The sequence below is a fragment of the Pyxicephalus adspersus genome, chromosome 1 (genome assembly GCF_032062135.1).
Source record: "Pyxicephalus adspersus chromosome 1, UCB_Pads_2.0, whole genome shotgun sequence".
Classification (NCBI taxonomy): Eukaryota; Metazoa; Chordata; class Amphibia; order Anura; family Pyxicephalidae; genus Pyxicephalus; species Pyxicephalus adspersus.
Genome location: NC_092858.1, coordinates 78637227 through 78654991, shown reverse-complemented (window position 1 = coordinate 78654991; position 17765 = coordinate 78637227). Strand labels below are relative to the sequence as shown.

Below are 17765 nucleotides of genomic sequence, written 5' to 3'. Positions count from 1 at the left end.
GATTCGCCAGGATGGATCCATGAGCGCTGTACAAACACCAGATTCTTGTCCAATACCAGCCATGAGCAGATAATTGTACAAGAATCATCTGTACGTAGCCTTTCAGACAAAATTAGGAGATCAGTTGTCGAGGAATGAACTCTTGATAATTTGACTGAGTTAGCTCCCCAACAATGGAAACATGAGGCTTCTATTGTGCATCTTTTTAGGAAAATGCTGGTTGTCTGGTGTTTTTACTAGCCATTGGCAAATATACTTTCTATTCTGCTGGCCTTCAACAAATATGCAAATTAGGAAACACAGGTTTCAGGCCGGTGACTCAAGGAATTAAAGCAACTAAAAAAGTGAAGGCCAAGCAGCTAGAATTTGCATGCAATGGCAGCCTCCATGTTCCTTTTGTTACTGGTTCTCTTTATGTCATGGCTGCTTGAGGCAGTAAGATGGCAAGTAGGTAAGTAGAGGACTGAGAGCCACAGGTTTAAAGATGGTATAAATGTGGTTTTATTAACTTAGCTATTAGGTGCCATAGTGGCCTTTGTCATGGCAAATACATTCAGCAAGGCATCAGTGAATAGGTGTAAGTAAACAATGTGAGGCTTTAGACAACCAGGTTTATAGCCACATTTTCAGGTGTACTGTTCAGGTGCAATGTTTAAGCCCATTTTATTACCAGTATACTTGAGGTATTTTGTAAACTCCATGCATAAAATTTGCAGTCCTGTCTTTATTTACATAGCAACAGCTGTAGAACTGGATCCATAAAATATAAACTACAGCAAATAGCCTTTTGTCACGAATACTCCCACACACAGAAATCAGGCACATAGGTAAGAGCAGAAACTGACCTATTTAGCTCAAAGACATTTGATGCAATTATTATTCCTTGAACAAATCAAACTTACAGATTTTAAAGTAACACTGAAGAAAATAAAAGTGTTGTCCTTTAGCACAGCTGCTTATTTTTAGTGGCCATTCATATTGATGCATTGTTGTAAGAAAGTTGTGTAGTGTATTGCTTTTAAATTCATCTCTAAGCAAAACTTTATTTTATTGCACTTTGGATAGCATTGGTAAGGATTAAACTTTCAAGTTTACATTTGGGGGAGTCAGAAGTGGAAAAGGATCTGGGGGTTCTGGTAGATGATAGACTTAATAACATCATGCAATGCCAAGCTGCAATATCTAAAGCTAGTAAAGTACTTTCTTTTATTAAAAGAGGAATAGACTGCAGAGATGGAGACATAATCCTACCTCTGTACAAAGCATTTGTCAGACCACATCTGGAATATGCAGTCCAGTTTTGGTCACCAGTTCACAAAAAGGACATTGTGAAATTGGAGAGAGTGCAGAGAAGGGCAACTAAATTAATAAAAGGAATGGAGGAGCTCAGCTATGAGGAGAGTTTAGCTGAACTTAATCTAGTCTCCCTTGAGAAGAGATGTTTAAGGGGGGATATGATCACCCTGTATAAATATATGAATGGTGCATATATAGAGAACTCTCTTCCCCATTATTCACTTTGAGATCATTACAAAGAACAAGAGGGCACTCTTTGCGTCTGGAGGAAAAGAAGTTTAAGCTCTGGATAAGGAGGGGATTCTACACTGTAAGGTCTGTGAAAATGTGGAATCGGCTCCCTCAGGAAATAGTTTCAGTAACTACTATAGGTTGCTTTAAGAAAAAGCTGGATGTTTTTCTAGAAGAACAGAAAATAATTGGGTAATAAAGCTTTAAAGTAAAAATAACAGTGACTGTTGATCCAGGGAACGTCTGATTGCCTCATTGAATCAGGAAGGAATTTTTTTCCCCTTTTGAAGCAAATTGTACCAGGGTTTTTTTTTGCCTTCCTCTGGACCAACCATGCCTTGTAGGGTTTTATATCTGGGATATGTTTATTTCCCTAGTGGCTGAACTTGATGGACTTATGTCTTTTTTCAACCTAACCTACTATGTAACTATGTAATTTTTTATTGCTGTCTGTTTGAGAGTTCCACTCCCATAATATTACTTTTTTACTATTTGTACTAATGACCATTGTCACCAAAAGGCAAGTGAGGGAAAAAATGTCCCAGAACAAGGAAAAGGGTAAAGCTTCTAGTGGGGACAGCCAATTGGAGACAACTGTTCCAAAGTGAAGAAATTCCTTCACTTTGGAAAACTTCCTTTTGATTTCCAGAATCAGGAAGTAAAGGTAAATTTTAAAGGGAAACAACAACCTGTATATACTTTCAGGCATATTTGGCACCTGCACCATTTTTACCTAATGCAGTGCACCTGAATGCACATCTTTTTCACATGGTGAAATATATTGCATATAACATATAGCCATGTGTTAACAATCATTTGCAGGTATATGGTAAAACATGCATTCCCATGATGCACATTTATAAATACAGCCTTAGATGGTCATTTGATAAATAATTATAATGGTCAGAAGATCCCAAAGTAGCCAGTTTTCAGTAATCAAAAGCTACATTCCTATAGCACTGGGATCCAAGTAACTATCTGACACTTATTCTTTACAGAGTGTTGCATGTAAATCCATCCTCCCAAAAACATTTGGGTCAGTGCATAACATCTGGGCTATTTCTTCAACTCCACACAGATTTATTAGTGTTAGAGTATGGCAGCTTCTAACTGGTTTCTCAGGCTCCCTGCTAACACTTCATAGTCATTATACAGGGTGACTTAAAATGTTCTGCTGCCTTGGTAATTGTACCAAGTAGTGGTTACTATATTTGATGCCAAGACCTGCCCTAATGTTAGAAGCCATCATCTGGGAAGTGTGGTTGGACACACAAAGAAATAAGAAATATGCAAGAGGATTGGGGTGGCATTGTTGACTTTTCCCAAGTACTCATCAATTCAGTTATGTATGGTCTTACACTAAAGAAACATTGGCTGGAATACACGTAAACGGCCTGCTTACCTTGATGACTTCTTGTGCAATTTGTCGTGTTTTGTTGATATCCAGTGAGGTCTTGGGATCTCTTACAAATGCATGCAGTGTTCTCCCTTTGCAGTAACTGAAACAAAATGTCAAGAACTATTTAAGTAAACCCCCTTAAAAAAATGTGGTGTACCACTGAATGATACAGATAACTATTACGTCAGCCAGTGAAGCTAATGCAGTTTTCCTGTAATGGGATGGCAACAATACTGCACTACTCCTGATCTCAGTGTAGAGTTGGCACTCTCAAATAAGCTCTGCCAGCCTGTATTAGGGAGGAATGAAAAGAGGTATAGAAATGGTAGCACTATAACTGCTTGTTTACAGGTGGTCAATCAGCACCTGACAACACGCAGCCCATTGCCTCTTTTTCTTGACCATTCCAGTGTGAAGGGGAATGTGTGAAGCACAAATGACGGAGGATTTGATTCCCAATCGGAGCACTTCACGTCTAGGATGGATCCACTTCCAGCCAATGTCAATTGACTGTGGCTTTAGTATTTGATAGGAACTTTAACAAAAGTAATCCCAGAATATAAGCAACATCGAATCAGTTCTTCAGTTCTACATACTAATCTGCATATACAGTAACAATAAAAAGGTGTTCAACTGGACCAAAAAGTATATGTGCCATGAAAGAAATATGGCGATACCAATACCAAAGTACAACTGAAAGCATTGTATATTTCCACCTGCAAATAGGCCAAAGTGTCACTGTGTATTACCAACAAAGCCATGTAAACAATCATCAGTCTGCAATGTCCTAATCTGCACAGGATGAATTAGAAGTGCCTTAGTTGATAGGAAAGGGCAAAAACTATACTGATAATGTATATAGTGCAAACAAGTACAGCCCACCTTCTTCCAGTCGGAACAACAAAGGACAGTATGAGTATACACATTAAAGGACTTAAAAGTATATAATAAAAAGAGAATATAGTTTGTTACAATGTAATGAAGGGCACTCACCTAGTGATAATGGCCAAATGTGGTGGGTGCATGCAAGCTCCCATGAACAGGACCACGTTTTCATGCCTCGTCTGCCTGTAGTTCATAACCTCCTTTTTGAACAATTTTAGGTGATCTTGGTTATTTCCATCTATTTCCAACAACCGAATAGCTACTTCTCCATGCCATTTGCCTTTGTATACTTTTCCCCACCTTCCCTGACCAATAAGTTCCTCAAGTTCAATTTGTTCAAAGGGTATGTCCCATTCCTGTAAGTATACACTAGTCTGGCTGGCTTTGCGGAAGATCATTCCTCTGAATGTACCGCTGGTGGACCTTGACGTAGGAAGTTCATCCACTTCATCATCATCATACTCTGGCTCAGATTTGTTGGCTTCTTGCTCCTCAGTCTGCTGAAAATGAATGTTAATACCACTCTTATAAATAAATATATAATCCAACTGGTTCTCCCAACAAGGCAGGAACAAAAAGGAATAATTTGTATTTTAATACTAATAATCTCCTTAGTTTCAAAAATATCCAATGGAGTTAAAAGAAAATGAAAAAGTCCCAACTACACCTTCAACAATGAGCAAGCATTTTACTGAATTCCTTTTTTTTCTATCTTGCCCCATTATATTATATTGGTTGGAATGATGAAAGAAGGCCACAATTTCATGCAGACAAATTTTGAAAAAAAATTTACATAAATAAGTAAAATCAAATAAATTGAGGTGTTTCATAAACTGCCAATTGCAGATACTTTGCATTCTAAATTTAGAAATATATTACGTTCGTAAGCTTAAGTGTCAGTTTTAATTTTTCTATTCTTCATTTTGTTAGAAAACTTTATTACTATTACAATAAACAGTATTCTAGAAAAATGAATCACTTGCTTTACTGCAAAAAGTGTTGCTATAACAAACACTAATGAAAGCAGTGTCAGATAAAACAGAGCAATATGTACAGAATTGTGACTCCATCTAGTGGCAAACTTTAAAATCACATCTCAGCTAAATTGTATTTGTAGCGTACCTCTGCTTCCTGTTCTTCTGCTACATCTGTTTCCATTTCACCTTCAGCACTTTAAAAAAAAATCTTTGTTACCAATTGTTACAATTATAAATCAAAATTGTGTTATTTTTTAGTTACTTAGTTACTTTATAACACAAATCCTAAAATTCAACTATAGGTAACAATAGAGGTACTAATAAAGATACAATAGTGTGTCTTTATAGTATATCACCTTTAACTGAAAAACATTCTTCTCAAGGTCAAGCTTTATTGTAGATCTAGATTGGTTCTGTAGCATGAACACTGATAAATGTCACATGAAGACACTTGGTGAAAGTGATAACCGATAGGGAGCATCTGCTTGCATTATAATCACATGGTTCAAATATAGAAACAATATTCAGCATTCCTACAGATATGTAGAAAATGCAAAGATGGCATTCCCGGTCCAGTAAACTTGGGAACATTGCAGGGGATGCCACATTAAATGCATCAGGCTACCTCTAATATCATCCTAAAAGTTGTGCAAACCACTGGGGGAGACACTGAGCTAATTACAGAAGTGGATTTTGATTACTTGTGCCCGGTACAGGGTTTAAGAAGCAATACTTATCAAATAGTGACCAATACTTATCAAAAAGCCCCAGGTAGAAATAAACGCTACAACTTGGCACTTTGAGAGGCAAGCTTAAAAGAAAATCAAGCACCTAGGAGAGTGCCAAGGTTTCTAACATTTTAGAAATCAAAAAAATCTGTTATTACCTTAAAGTTTCAGGAGGCTCAGGTGGTTGTGTTATTGGTGGTGGATTTAGAATTTCTAGGAATGAAAAAAAAAACATTTAAAATACAAAGCAAATTGGTGTACTGGACATTCAAGACAGCCTTCTCCATACTGGACATCACAAAACTGCTGAAAAACAAATGTAATAAACCTTTTTCTTTTTAGACTTTCTACATTAACACAGCACTTGGAAATATAGGTGCTTGAATCGAGACAGACATAAATATTTAATATGCACAAGACCACGCTGAATCATGCACATCAAAACTTTATCCACTGGAGTCTATCTGTTTACAAACAATTGCCTATGTATGTTAATACTCTTAAATATACAGGCAACCATGAACAATTCCAAATCTCATGTTTAACAATGCATGAAAATAATAAAGCATTACCAAATATATGTGACTAAAATAAGGCCATAATTATCATAACCTACTGATAAACCAGCAGGCTCACTTTTACCCCAGACTTGTCCAATTGATACTGAAAAGCCTTTAGATTGGTCCTACACTTACATAGTTTAGAGAACAAATACAAGGCTGGTGGCACACACAAAAGCAGACATATTTTTGTAGTTAATACAAAATAAAATATCTAGTATAGTTTGGATTCCAAGCAGTGCAAAGGAACATGACTAGTCATTGTGCTATGAGCAGTGACAGCTCCCATAGTACATTTCATACTCCATCATGCTATAATTTAATACAATGGGCCTGATTTATTAAAGCTCTCCATGGCTGGAAAGTAGACACTTTCTTCGATGAAGTTGGGTGATGCAGCAAACCTGGAATGAATCTGGTCAATGGTTCAAAACATTTGCTAGAAAATAGCAGATGGCAAATCCAGGTTTGGTGGATCCCGCAGGTTCAATAATGAAAGTGTGTGTATCTTCTCCAGCCTTGGAGAGCTTTAATAAACCAGGCCTGTTTTTTACTAGTACTTGTGTGCCACCTAAGGTTCAATATAGTAATTCTTAATGCAATAGACGCTAATATACTGCAAGAAAGACAAGCAATTATCTGCAGAAACAGTACTACTGTCATATTTTACCATTTTAAGTTTTCCTAAAATAAGATACATTTCAACTATAAAAATGTATGTAAGCAACATTTTTTTTTCAGCGGTGAACAGTTAAAGCCCCAAGCACCTTGCAACTGGTGTAATATTGTATTACAGCTACAAATATCACTCCAAGGAAGAGTACACATTTTCAAAAAAGGAGAACACAACTTTATTACCACTGGTAGAAGACACCACATCAACTAATTATATTTATAGTTGCATATAGGTCACAAAACTGATCAAATGAAAGGGATCTGGCCTTGTTAGCATCCCCTGCGGACCGCAGAAAACGTCAGAAGAAAAGTAAAGGAGAAGACACAGGGTCAGTTAGTAGAATTAAAGCAGAAAACTCACCTGGGAAGATAAACTGTTGTCTATGCTGAATGTAGTAGGCAGCTTTTAATAAAGGATGACAGCAACCACCCAGGCAGAATAAGAAAAACAAGCAGTTAGAGAGTATCAGGAGACCTGTCAGAGACTGGCCCACATGCACTTAGCCAATATAGTCTGCATGCTAACTGACTGAACACAGCTCTCGTCAATAAAAGTGTTCCTGGGTTCAGTCTACAGGGACATTTTCCCAGGTAGATACTGACAATGGTTAATAGGATTTTTACCAGCCATTACACATTTGCAATGCTTCTAGAAAACAGATTCATGCAAACACCTTACATGTTCATTTAGTGTCTCCCAACATCATTACTCTGCTGTCGTTAACACTACTTTAACTACTTTACTTAAATGGTTACAATTGTAATACAAACATCAGTCATTTTTTAAATAAAATAAGATTATCCTTTTATATGTACTCTTACAGAAAATATGCAGACATTTAAAAGCTGAATTATTAAAATAAATTATAATAAACAGTGAACAAAGAGTTGATGTTTGGCACTTTCTAAAATGTAAAAGAGACACTTTAAAAGGGTGCAATGGATGACATGTACTATGAATACCAAAAGGTAACCAAAAAAATACTAGGTTTTCTAAAAATGTAAAAAGGTATGAAAGTAAGAATTGCATGAAACTTAGCCATTTCACACTGGAAAGCAGATATAAACACTTTAGTGGAATTACTAAAGTGTTAAATTACTAAAGTGATTAATGTAAAGAGCTACAGGATATGCTGGTGATATAATCCACACAAATTTGATAAGGTTTTATATAAATATTGCCTATATATAAAAGATAATACGCCTTTTTAATCAGTTTGTCAACAAAAATAGATGTGATAGATGTAAGGATGTACTGCAGGAAGCAAAACCTTGGCACTGACCCCTTAGGAAAAAATAGATTCTTCTTGAAGGAGTTTTAAATAACTGCCCACCAATCTTAATAGTCATCAATTCTCACTACTGTACTTTTTAACATGACCATAAATAAGAAAGTAAACGGGTAAAAAAAAATAATTTTTGTTCAAAGATTTACTGATTTTTTTTTTAAGATAAAACATAAAATGTTAGAAAATATATTAGAAAAAAAAAAAAAGAATAAATACAAAGAATGTTTTTGCCATAACTACTGAAACACTGAAAGTGTGACATGTTTGCACACCCATGAAGGTTATCGTGAATTGTTTTCCTCGGTTTAATGTGTAGCACAGTATTACATGACATGAGCACAAAATAATTCTTGTAATGCAGTGATCTGAAAAAAAAAACTGGCAAACAAACTCAAAAGTATGTTTTATTTTTTCCAGTCAAAGGTTGAATGAACTTCTGAGGCAGCATTGTGCTGGACAAGCCAGGAATCTGCTCATCTTGTGTCAGTGAATGAGTGAAGGTCTGCACAGCTGCCAGGGAACAAAGTCAAACAGCTGTTGCTCTAACTTGCTCCATTATGCTATTTTTGCTTCGGTATCCTGCTGTTATAAATATAAAACATAAGATCAACTACTAGTATTTTCAGTGCAACAGCAGTTTAAGCCATGTGGTTAAAGTGCATCGCTACCATCTTTATTTGTTAAATCCCACTAATTGAACAAACTCCCTTGTACACATTGCAGATTACTATCTGTTGTCTTTATACAATTCTAATAACATTCATTAATGAAATGTCTGTGAAAGCAAATTCAATATTATTCTTCATTTAACACTTGTTCTACAGCAGCACATGCTCATCTGCTAGAAATAAAGAAAATGCCAAGTACTTCCAAGTATGGAGGGCCACGTGACTAACTTCCCTTCCGTTCATTTGATAACATTAGATCTTAGTGCTTGGCACCATGAGGTTATAATGGGCTGCAAAGAGCCCTAAGACTCTTCTAAGCCTGAAATTAGGCATATTAAGATGGTGTGGGATTGTCTTCAGCCAGCAGCTGGAGTTCAGATCTTACAGACTCCATATTGTGTACAAAAACAAATCATAACTTGAGAAGGGCTGCCACTTATCAATTTTGTGCTGAATTTTAAAAGTGAGGACTACACAACTGCCCTGGGTTCACTATCTAGTAAACTAATGACCTGCAACATTCATACACAGTTCCATTTTTTTTTTCAGATTTCACTAGCTGCATGCCTGCCCTAGGAGTAGGATGGAAGCTTTGAAGCCTTTTAGTAACATTCACCTCTTTTGTATCAAAAAGGAATTATACAACCAACCAAATCAAAGTTTTGGAAAAATGAGATGTTCTGTTGTAGCCTGATGTAACCACAGTCAGCCTGATGCATATTGAAAAGAAAAGAAAACAATATACCATACTATTATAATGAAAATAACACACACAAAAAAAAATATGGATGGTCCAGAAAAAAGGTTCCAAAGATGGTGCTGACAGACATCAGCAATTCAATAGTGTATATACATACTCAAAGATTTCACCAAGCTTTGCTTTTAGAGTCCCAGGCTTGCAAAACAAGTTGTAATCACAATGGAGATGGTTGACATTGTTCATGACCACTGGGAACAAGCAATGATAAATGTTCACATATTTCTCTATGCACAATAAAAACCTTGCAAATACCCATTGTGTCTTTGTTATTTGGCAAGCACAGGGTAGAAGTTAACACCCTATTTGGCTAAAGCTGTGTTCATATAAATTAAAGATTTCAAAATATTATTCATATGGCATGCAAACAGACAAAAGGATTTGTTATGTAGGAATAAGACAGGCAGAAGGTAGTAGAACTTAGCAGAGCTAGTTAACCCCCATCCTTGCTAATAAGTGCCTTCAGCTGACTAACAGACTCTCTGTTGTTTTGGGAACCCACAAACAACAATAGCATATCATGTACATGTTAGGCAAGCAACCCTATATATCCACTGCACATATATCCCTGGTTTAAAGGACATTTCCAGTATAAATTAGAGTGCTCCTGGTTCCCCAAATTTACAGAAATTTTGCTAGTTAGCTCACATTTCAAATTTTACATGCAGAGCAGCTGTATGCAACAAAAAGGTTAGATAGCCTTAAGGTTTAAAAGGACAAACGCAAAAAGCATTTTATTTGAAACCTTAGTATTTTTTTTAACAGAGCTTGGCAAACTGTTTTTGCTATTTTCGTGTCACCACTATTGTTCCCTGGGTCTGGACTTGTAGAATTTAGAAATGTGTGATCTTGTGCCATGCAAAAGGAACTTGTGGTGGGGAGGGTACAACAAAACGTGCGGGACCAAAGTCACAAAAGTTAGTAGCATGGATCAGGACATTTTTCCCTTAACTCTTACAATTTACATGTACAAGGTCACTTCTGAACACAAGACAGCCTGAAAAAGAAGACTGCATATACTTACCCTTTTGCCTTTTTGATGGCCTATTTGTTGACACTAACTCACAAAACAGCCTGTATAGAAGGATGAACATACTTTCCTTTATGGTGGCTCCTGTGGTGTTGCTTCTTTACACAAAACAGTCTGTAAGAAGGCAATATACTTACCTTTCCTGTGGTGCATACATTAAAAAGCCACCATTTAGCCGCTACCCATCACCTGCAAGTGCACTTTCAGGTGTGAAGAATATCTGTTTATTCATTACATGCAGCATTTTGTTAGATATTTGACACACCTAGGTGCTTAATACCAACATGTTGCCACAGGGCAGTGAAGTAAAAGAATATTATATATATTTTGCATCTTCTTTTCCAGGCTGCTTTGTGTGTAGAAGTGATGACAGCACCACTTTAATCTTTGGTATCTATGTCGCCATGCCTGGGTCTAGTTGTCCTGGTTGTACCTGCTGACCTTTTTATTGCTATACTTTTAACAATTAATATAACATTTTTAATTTACGTTTATTTCCCCCCCATTCTTCATTTGCATTTAACTTTGTCATGTTTGGATCAGAAACATAATTAGAGTATCTTTTTAAATTGAAACTTTTTGTTTAAAGCAAACTTCTTTAGCATCTTTTTGTATATAGATTAGATTAAAGTTTGTAAAAAAACAGGTATATCATAGCACACTTTTATGAATTTGGCCCACGTATAAACTCCACGTATAAACAATACACACAAAAAATACTAATATGCTTTAACGGATTTTAAACATTTTATGTTTTGTTGTGTGGTCTCATCACATATGTTACCTGGAAAATTAAAGCGACTGTCTTTGAGCCCCATGGGAGAAGGGTTTGGTGGTGTGGTTGCACTCGGAGGATTTGATGTCTGGAAAGGTGCTGGAGAAGATGGTGTAGAAGAGGTGGTTGAAGATGGATTGCTGCTTGAATCCAAGTGATTTATTGCTGGAGGGTGTTCCTAAAAACCAAGAACATGAATTAAATTAAAATAATATTAAAAGCCATAGAAAAAAAGTTGAAAGACAAGGCAGCTTAGATCAGTGACACCCAGACAATAGGATGAAAACCTGTTAAAGCATTTTACTTGGCTCAATATGATAAGATATGCTATGATTCTGTGTAACTTGAGATTGACTTATTCAAGTTTTGAAGCACAGTTGCACATTGTATTTGAATATATTTTTTCTAAATATATGTCTTGATCATGTAATAGCTTGAAGTTTTTTACTAGGACAGCTTATCTTTCATAAAAATAAAACATCTAAAAGATTCCTCCAGAGGCTGCTAAAGGCTCTTCAGAAATGGCCACTTACAGGATTATCCAATTCCTGGTCTCCTGCTGCACTTGGTGGTTCTTTGCGCTAACTATGTCATATTTGTGTCCTGTAGTAAGGTAGGGGTTAGTAGGAGAAACCAATGAGTAAAGTGGGGGACTAGGAACCAACAAGAGCCAACAAATACAGGACAGCAGAAAATCTACACATACGGAAGTGATGGCAACTTCAAATGTTCATTTTTAGATAGGATTTTACTGGGGATCACATATTTAATTAAAATGTAATAAAGTTTTCCTGTTTTGCATTGTAAGCATTGAGATAAACAATAAAAAAGTAAGATAAAAGTGCTGAATTCTGTGTCCTACAAGCATCAGTTTTTTCTACAAGACTTTAATACCTTTTTATTGAGTTTGGGAAGAGTCCCAAATAGTGGTTCTGGCGGTCTGTCCACCTGGTTGTTAATATCTGATGGGACAGATTCTGTTCTTCTTATTTTTGGTACTGAAAGTAAAAGAAACAAAGAAGTCTGTTTAATGAACTGTCTTTTACAGCCTCATCATAATTATTTTTTTAAATATGGATCAAGGAGCAAAGATGTGTACAGTACAGTAAGCAACCAATACCAACCAAGCACAATCCAACCTGGAGACCATACAGGACTGACAACAGAAACTAATTACAGCTATTATTCCTTTGCTCTTTGGACTGTTTTTTTTTTTAATTGAGGTTATTGCTCTTTAAAACAACTAAACAATTATAGGTACAATAAAAACATTTTGTTTACTTACAAGGAAGAAATGAAATTCTACATGCGGGGGCTTCTTTTGTACATTTGTTATGGCATTTTAACCTGAAAGATGTAAAACAATTATTAATACAAAACAAAAATATATTAAAAAAACAATGAAAATCTCAAATTTAGTCTATTCTACTAAAACTAATAAGCAGTACAAAAAACAAACAAAAAAAAATATATTTCGCTCACAGGTGGCGATAAAAATCTAGCATTATTACCTATACCAAAAAGTCTAGCATTCTTTATTATACCATAGGTACTGAAAACAAACCAAATTATTAAACATATCTACCAGACTAGAATTGGATCTTTGTGGTAATGGGATATGTTTATAACCTGCTAAGTACACATGCACAAATGTTTTGGCAAAAGCACATATACAAATGTACATTCTTCAAACATTGCATCCTCTTACATATTTATACTTTGACAACTTTCATATCTTTGTATGCTAACTGAACAGCACTTACAGTATACGTGCAGAACAAACTTACAGACACAAGCTTACAGTCCACAAAATTTATAGCCCACATATTATGTATGGTATTTAACAAAGAATCATATGCCATATAATGTATAAACAGAGATCACAAAAGATTGTCTGTGTGATAACCTTGTAATGCTTGTATTATGTTTTTATCAGGAATCAGCAATACTTAATCCATAAATATACAAAGAGGTACAACTTACCTGCAGTGCTTACATTTCACTCCAAACATCATACTTTTTTGACAAACATGACATATTTGAGATAACCAAGATTTTGTAGAAAATCTGTTAAAGAAAAAAAATGCACAATTTAAAAACAATCAGCCTTTGTTAGCAATAAATGATATGCAAACTATTACTAAAATATCTTTTGTCTAGAGTTTGAATACACTTTTCCACTCCATTAAACCGCTGAGTTATAAAAGGGGAAACATACCTGCCATTTAGATTGTATTGAATTTGTATCTCGCTTATTTGGAGAGGCAGGGGAAAGCACAATAAAGATGTATGGTATAGCATTTCTAAATTATATAGCAAATATCTCTCTACACCTAAAATGGAACTAAGGCGTGCAGGGGTTCATTTAGTCCTGGCAAGAGCAAGGGAGGCTGGGATTGCAGGGTATCCTGACAGCCAAAGCTAAGCTGTGCATGCAGTTCTATTGAGTAATCAGGCAGGCTAGGAAGGATTATTGCGGAAGGAATATCACTTGTTTATTTCTGCAATAACGACCTGCCTATTCAAGCATGTTTAAAAGTGAAACTTTAGTTCCACTTTAGTTTACATATATCTGAAAAAGAGTTTGTGTGCATAGAAGATGTGACCTAGGTATTGCTGACAACACACACAGAAATCCTTTTATAATATAACTAGAACGACAAAAAAAATTACAATATAACTAACTTTAATTTTAGAATTTAGAATACAGATGTAATAGCAGTGTTTTTTATTCTTTTAACCTACGGCGCCATCTATTATGACAAACTATGTTTTTTTTTATATCCACGTTTTGTATGGTCTGATTTGCAAAGAAAACTCCCTATTGAGGGGCTTATGTAAACAAGTAGCAGACCAATGCCACTACCTGACAGCTAAATGCTTTACTCTTCTGATACTCTATGAGCCCTGACAACAGGCAGATCCTGTCAAACCAGGTGTATGGATCAGAAGCAGCTGACTGGAAAATTAAAGCGACTGTCTTTGAGCGCCATGAGAGAAGGGTTTGGTGGTGTGGTTGCACTCGGAGGATTTGATGTCTGACTGGCCAGACCACCTCTGATTTATACAGCAGATACTACAGGTGACTGCCACTAGTAGAAGACATGGCACCTTTTACCAACACCATGACCTTATTATAATAATTGCCAAAATAAAAACAATAACCTAAAATTCATATATTCTACAATGAAACCAAAGCCTTACCTATGCGTTACTGAAAGCCCTATATCTCGCCGTACCATCTGTGGTGATCCTTGGGGAACATCTATAAGCAAATACATATTCTTTAAACAGATCTAATACTTACACTAGTAATTTAAAGACAGCTAGTCCAAGGACACAACCACTTTCCTGTGACTCTGTACATAGCTGAAAATGATCTCAACAAAGCAAATGTATGGTGCATTACACCGCACAAAGATGTACAGTTAGGCTGAGAACTTCTACAAACAGGTACATACAGAGTCTGTAATTCTTTTGGATAACTGCAATGACCCTCTCTAAACTACCTCTCAGAGAGTTGCATTGGATAGGTCATTAAACATATTGTACATATTTATCAATAAAAATTATTCTAGTTTTCTATTTTTGTACATTTTGGAAAGAATTATATCTGCATGCCACACGTTTAAAATTAAAAAAAAAATGAAAAGCACTAACAAACCATACCTAAAATATTGGTTTCTCCAAGACAGTATATCAAAACCTTTACCAGGTATTATGAAACCAACAATATTACAACCCATCTATTCAGGTTCTGGTACAATACAAAATATGGTCCTACATTTCTTACAATTGAAAAGTAATAGCATAACTGAATAATTACAGTCATTGCAAGTGATTCTGTTTTTATTAATTTTCATGGCTGACGGATTTTAACATAAGCAATTAAATGACCAACAGTTCCAAACTATGACCCTTTAACTATACCTGGTGTTGCTACAACACCAAAGTGCAAAGATTTTTTTTTTTAATTTGCCGATTACACAAAATATAGAATGTATGCTGCACCCAGCACCAGTATAATGTGAATTTAATGTATGTGTGCAACATATGAGCACAGTTTATCTATAGCAGACCTATTTACATTTATTCCTGGAACAGGGAACAAGTAAACACTCAAAGCATTCACACTGACAGATGCTTGCATGATCTAACATTAACACAGAACAGAACAGACTGTAAAAAAAAAAAAAAAAAAAAAAAATCATGCTGAATGGTTACGAAAATACTCTTCTGTCATCTCATGTCATCCATATATGTATAACTTGATGGCTTACCAAACCTGCAAAACACAAAAAAAACTTTGTAAGAGTTATTAGAATACAGAAAGACGCTATTCCCAAACCCTGATCAAGCCTCAATATTCCCTCAATCTTGTCCCAATCTAGAACTCCTGCCCTAATGTATTGACTTATCTGCAGCAGTTGTTAATATATATTATATAATGGAAGAAAATTGGTGTACTTGTTGTATAGAATAGATATGGGTGTAAAATACAAGATTATTTTAGAAATAATAATGAACATAACAAAATAAAATAATATGGATCAGTGAATAAACAGTGAAAACTATAGAATGCTTTCACATGGTGATCAGCAGATTGCACTGGTGGCCAGTTGATTGGGTCCAGTTAGATAAGTTGTCATTGGGAGAGGAGATCATTTACACTTGTGATCAGAACAGAAGGAAACTTTTAAATTGTTATTAGGTGGAGAAGGTCACTGAAGAAGGCCCCCCTTACATTGGTGATCAGTGGCATATGTAGCCTTAGAACAGGGTTGAGTGGTGAAGAACTCCCTTATCTTTTAGATCTACCAGAAAGTAGCTTACATAATTGGACATTTAGATTAAGTTTTTAATCAAAAGTTTTGGGAGAAATAGGCAAGACTACACAATCCAGTTCTAACAGTGTGGCCAGCTTTACAGATGGCTGAAAAGGTCATTGGTGTTAGTGGTTACTTATCTGAGAAGCATAAATTGGTTAGTGCTCATGAATTTCGAAGAACCTTTAAAGTAACTCTGGTTATGAAAGGCTGCCTTGATTTGAAATTGCTAAAATAACTGCCAACATCATTTCAGCTCTAATATTTAGTTTTGGCAGGCTACATAGTTACAAAATGCATAAAAAGGTAAAATTTATAATAAAGAAAGGAAAATGCAACCAAAGCACAACTAGTTAGATATAAAATGAGTCTGCTACCCATGTTCAAACTAGTTGAACATAAAAGTTGAAGACAACTGCAACTATAGTGGATACAGCCTTATATATATACACACATGTCGATTTCATGACAAACTGCCACACACACACTGAAAGATAATATTTATTGCCACAATGTTCAGCACGAGAATCCCCCGACTTATGTACCAGATATAGGCAGTGGATCTGTGCTGATTATCAGCTGACTTTTGATGTGCAATAATTCTAAATCTCCGAGTGACTTTGTTGGCAATATAATAAAAATTTAGAGAAGAACCCTGCAAAACAACATACTGAATATTAATCTGTCAATAAGGAACAAGTTCCATCCTTTGAGTGTCTGATTGCATGTCCCGTGCATTGAGTTGCATTGAGTTTTTTCCTTTCACCACGCCTATGTCACTGCAGAATACAAAAGTGACATACAGTGACATACATCCAGTGAGATATACAACATGCAGCTAGGGACACTATCTGTCATACCCTAAAAAGTCAAATAGCAGAAGCACCTGTAACTCTGTAAGGGAGCAAAGATTGAATTTTTTTTGGTTTTGTGTATACATATTTACTACATGACATTTATTACCCAATGAACAGTGCTGTATAATATCTTGCTACATATGCCACATAAGTATACTATGTTAATAATCATACCCCTACCATATTAGCATACTGTTCCAATTAAAAAAAAATCTACTTACTTCAAGGGAGGAACTTCATCTATTCTGTTTCCAAGCTGGGATTCATGAGACTTGCTCCTTTTCAGTGTTGAAAAATTAGGCAGCAGCTGTTGAAAGACTTTGCGGCTGGGTGGTGGAGGTGTCCGAGGAGGCTTCAACTTCATATGCCTCTTTGACATAGGTGTGGTGGGTGGTGTTATTGTAATTCCATGAGGAGTCCTCAGTGTTAGCCTATTGCTTGGTGTAGATGGAGGAAAGGGATCCTGGAAGCCCTCAGGGTACATATAAGGTCCATGGGATTCAGAAACCGGGATGGCCGATACTGATATTGAGCGAGGCTGATAGCTGTTGGCCTTTGGAAGTGGGGTGTTTAAAATCCAAACTGCCCCCACTGGGGATGAGAGGTCAGAAGGAAGTTGGGATGAACTTTCTTTCCGGTTTTCATGAGGATTCCATGTTTCCTTCACCAAGTCGCCACCTAAACATATAACAAAAAATTAGAGATATATCCTACAGGAGCAAATGGCTCATGGCACCAGATTTACATTTCCAAAATAAGCCTGCTCATCTATATAGTTAGAATTTGCAAGAATCTTTCCCCAATGAATACCA

General features: G+C 35.9%; 1 protein-coding gene across 1 annotated transcript in view; it reads right to left on the bottom strand.

Moving 5' to 3' along the window:
* KSR1 (kinase suppressor of ras 1) overlaps positions 1-17765 on the bottom strand; it is a 92912-nt gene that overhangs the window by 15490 nt on the left and 59657 nt on the right. Inside the window, exons 4-15 of the mRNA XM_072405115.1 lie at positions 17175-17631; positions 15551-15555; positions 14475-14535; positions 13254-13337; positions 12556-12617; positions 12165-12268; positions 11280-11448; positions 7113-7154; positions 5675-5729; positions 4934-4982; positions 3920-4311; positions 2886-3026 (exon numbers count right to left, since the gene is read on the bottom strand). Of these exons, the coding sequence (XP_072261216.1) occupies positions 2886-3026; positions 3920-4311; positions 4934-4982; positions 5675-5729; positions 7113-7154; positions 11280-11448; positions 12165-12268; positions 12556-12617; positions 13254-13337; positions 14475-14535; positions 15551-15555; positions 17175-17631 (1621 nt within the window). The remainder of the gene's footprint in view (positions 1-2885; positions 3027-3919; positions 4312-4933; positions 4983-5674; positions 5730-7112; positions 7155-11279; positions 11449-12164; positions 12269-12555; positions 12618-13253; positions 13338-14474; positions 14536-15550; positions 15556-17174; positions 17632-17765) is intronic.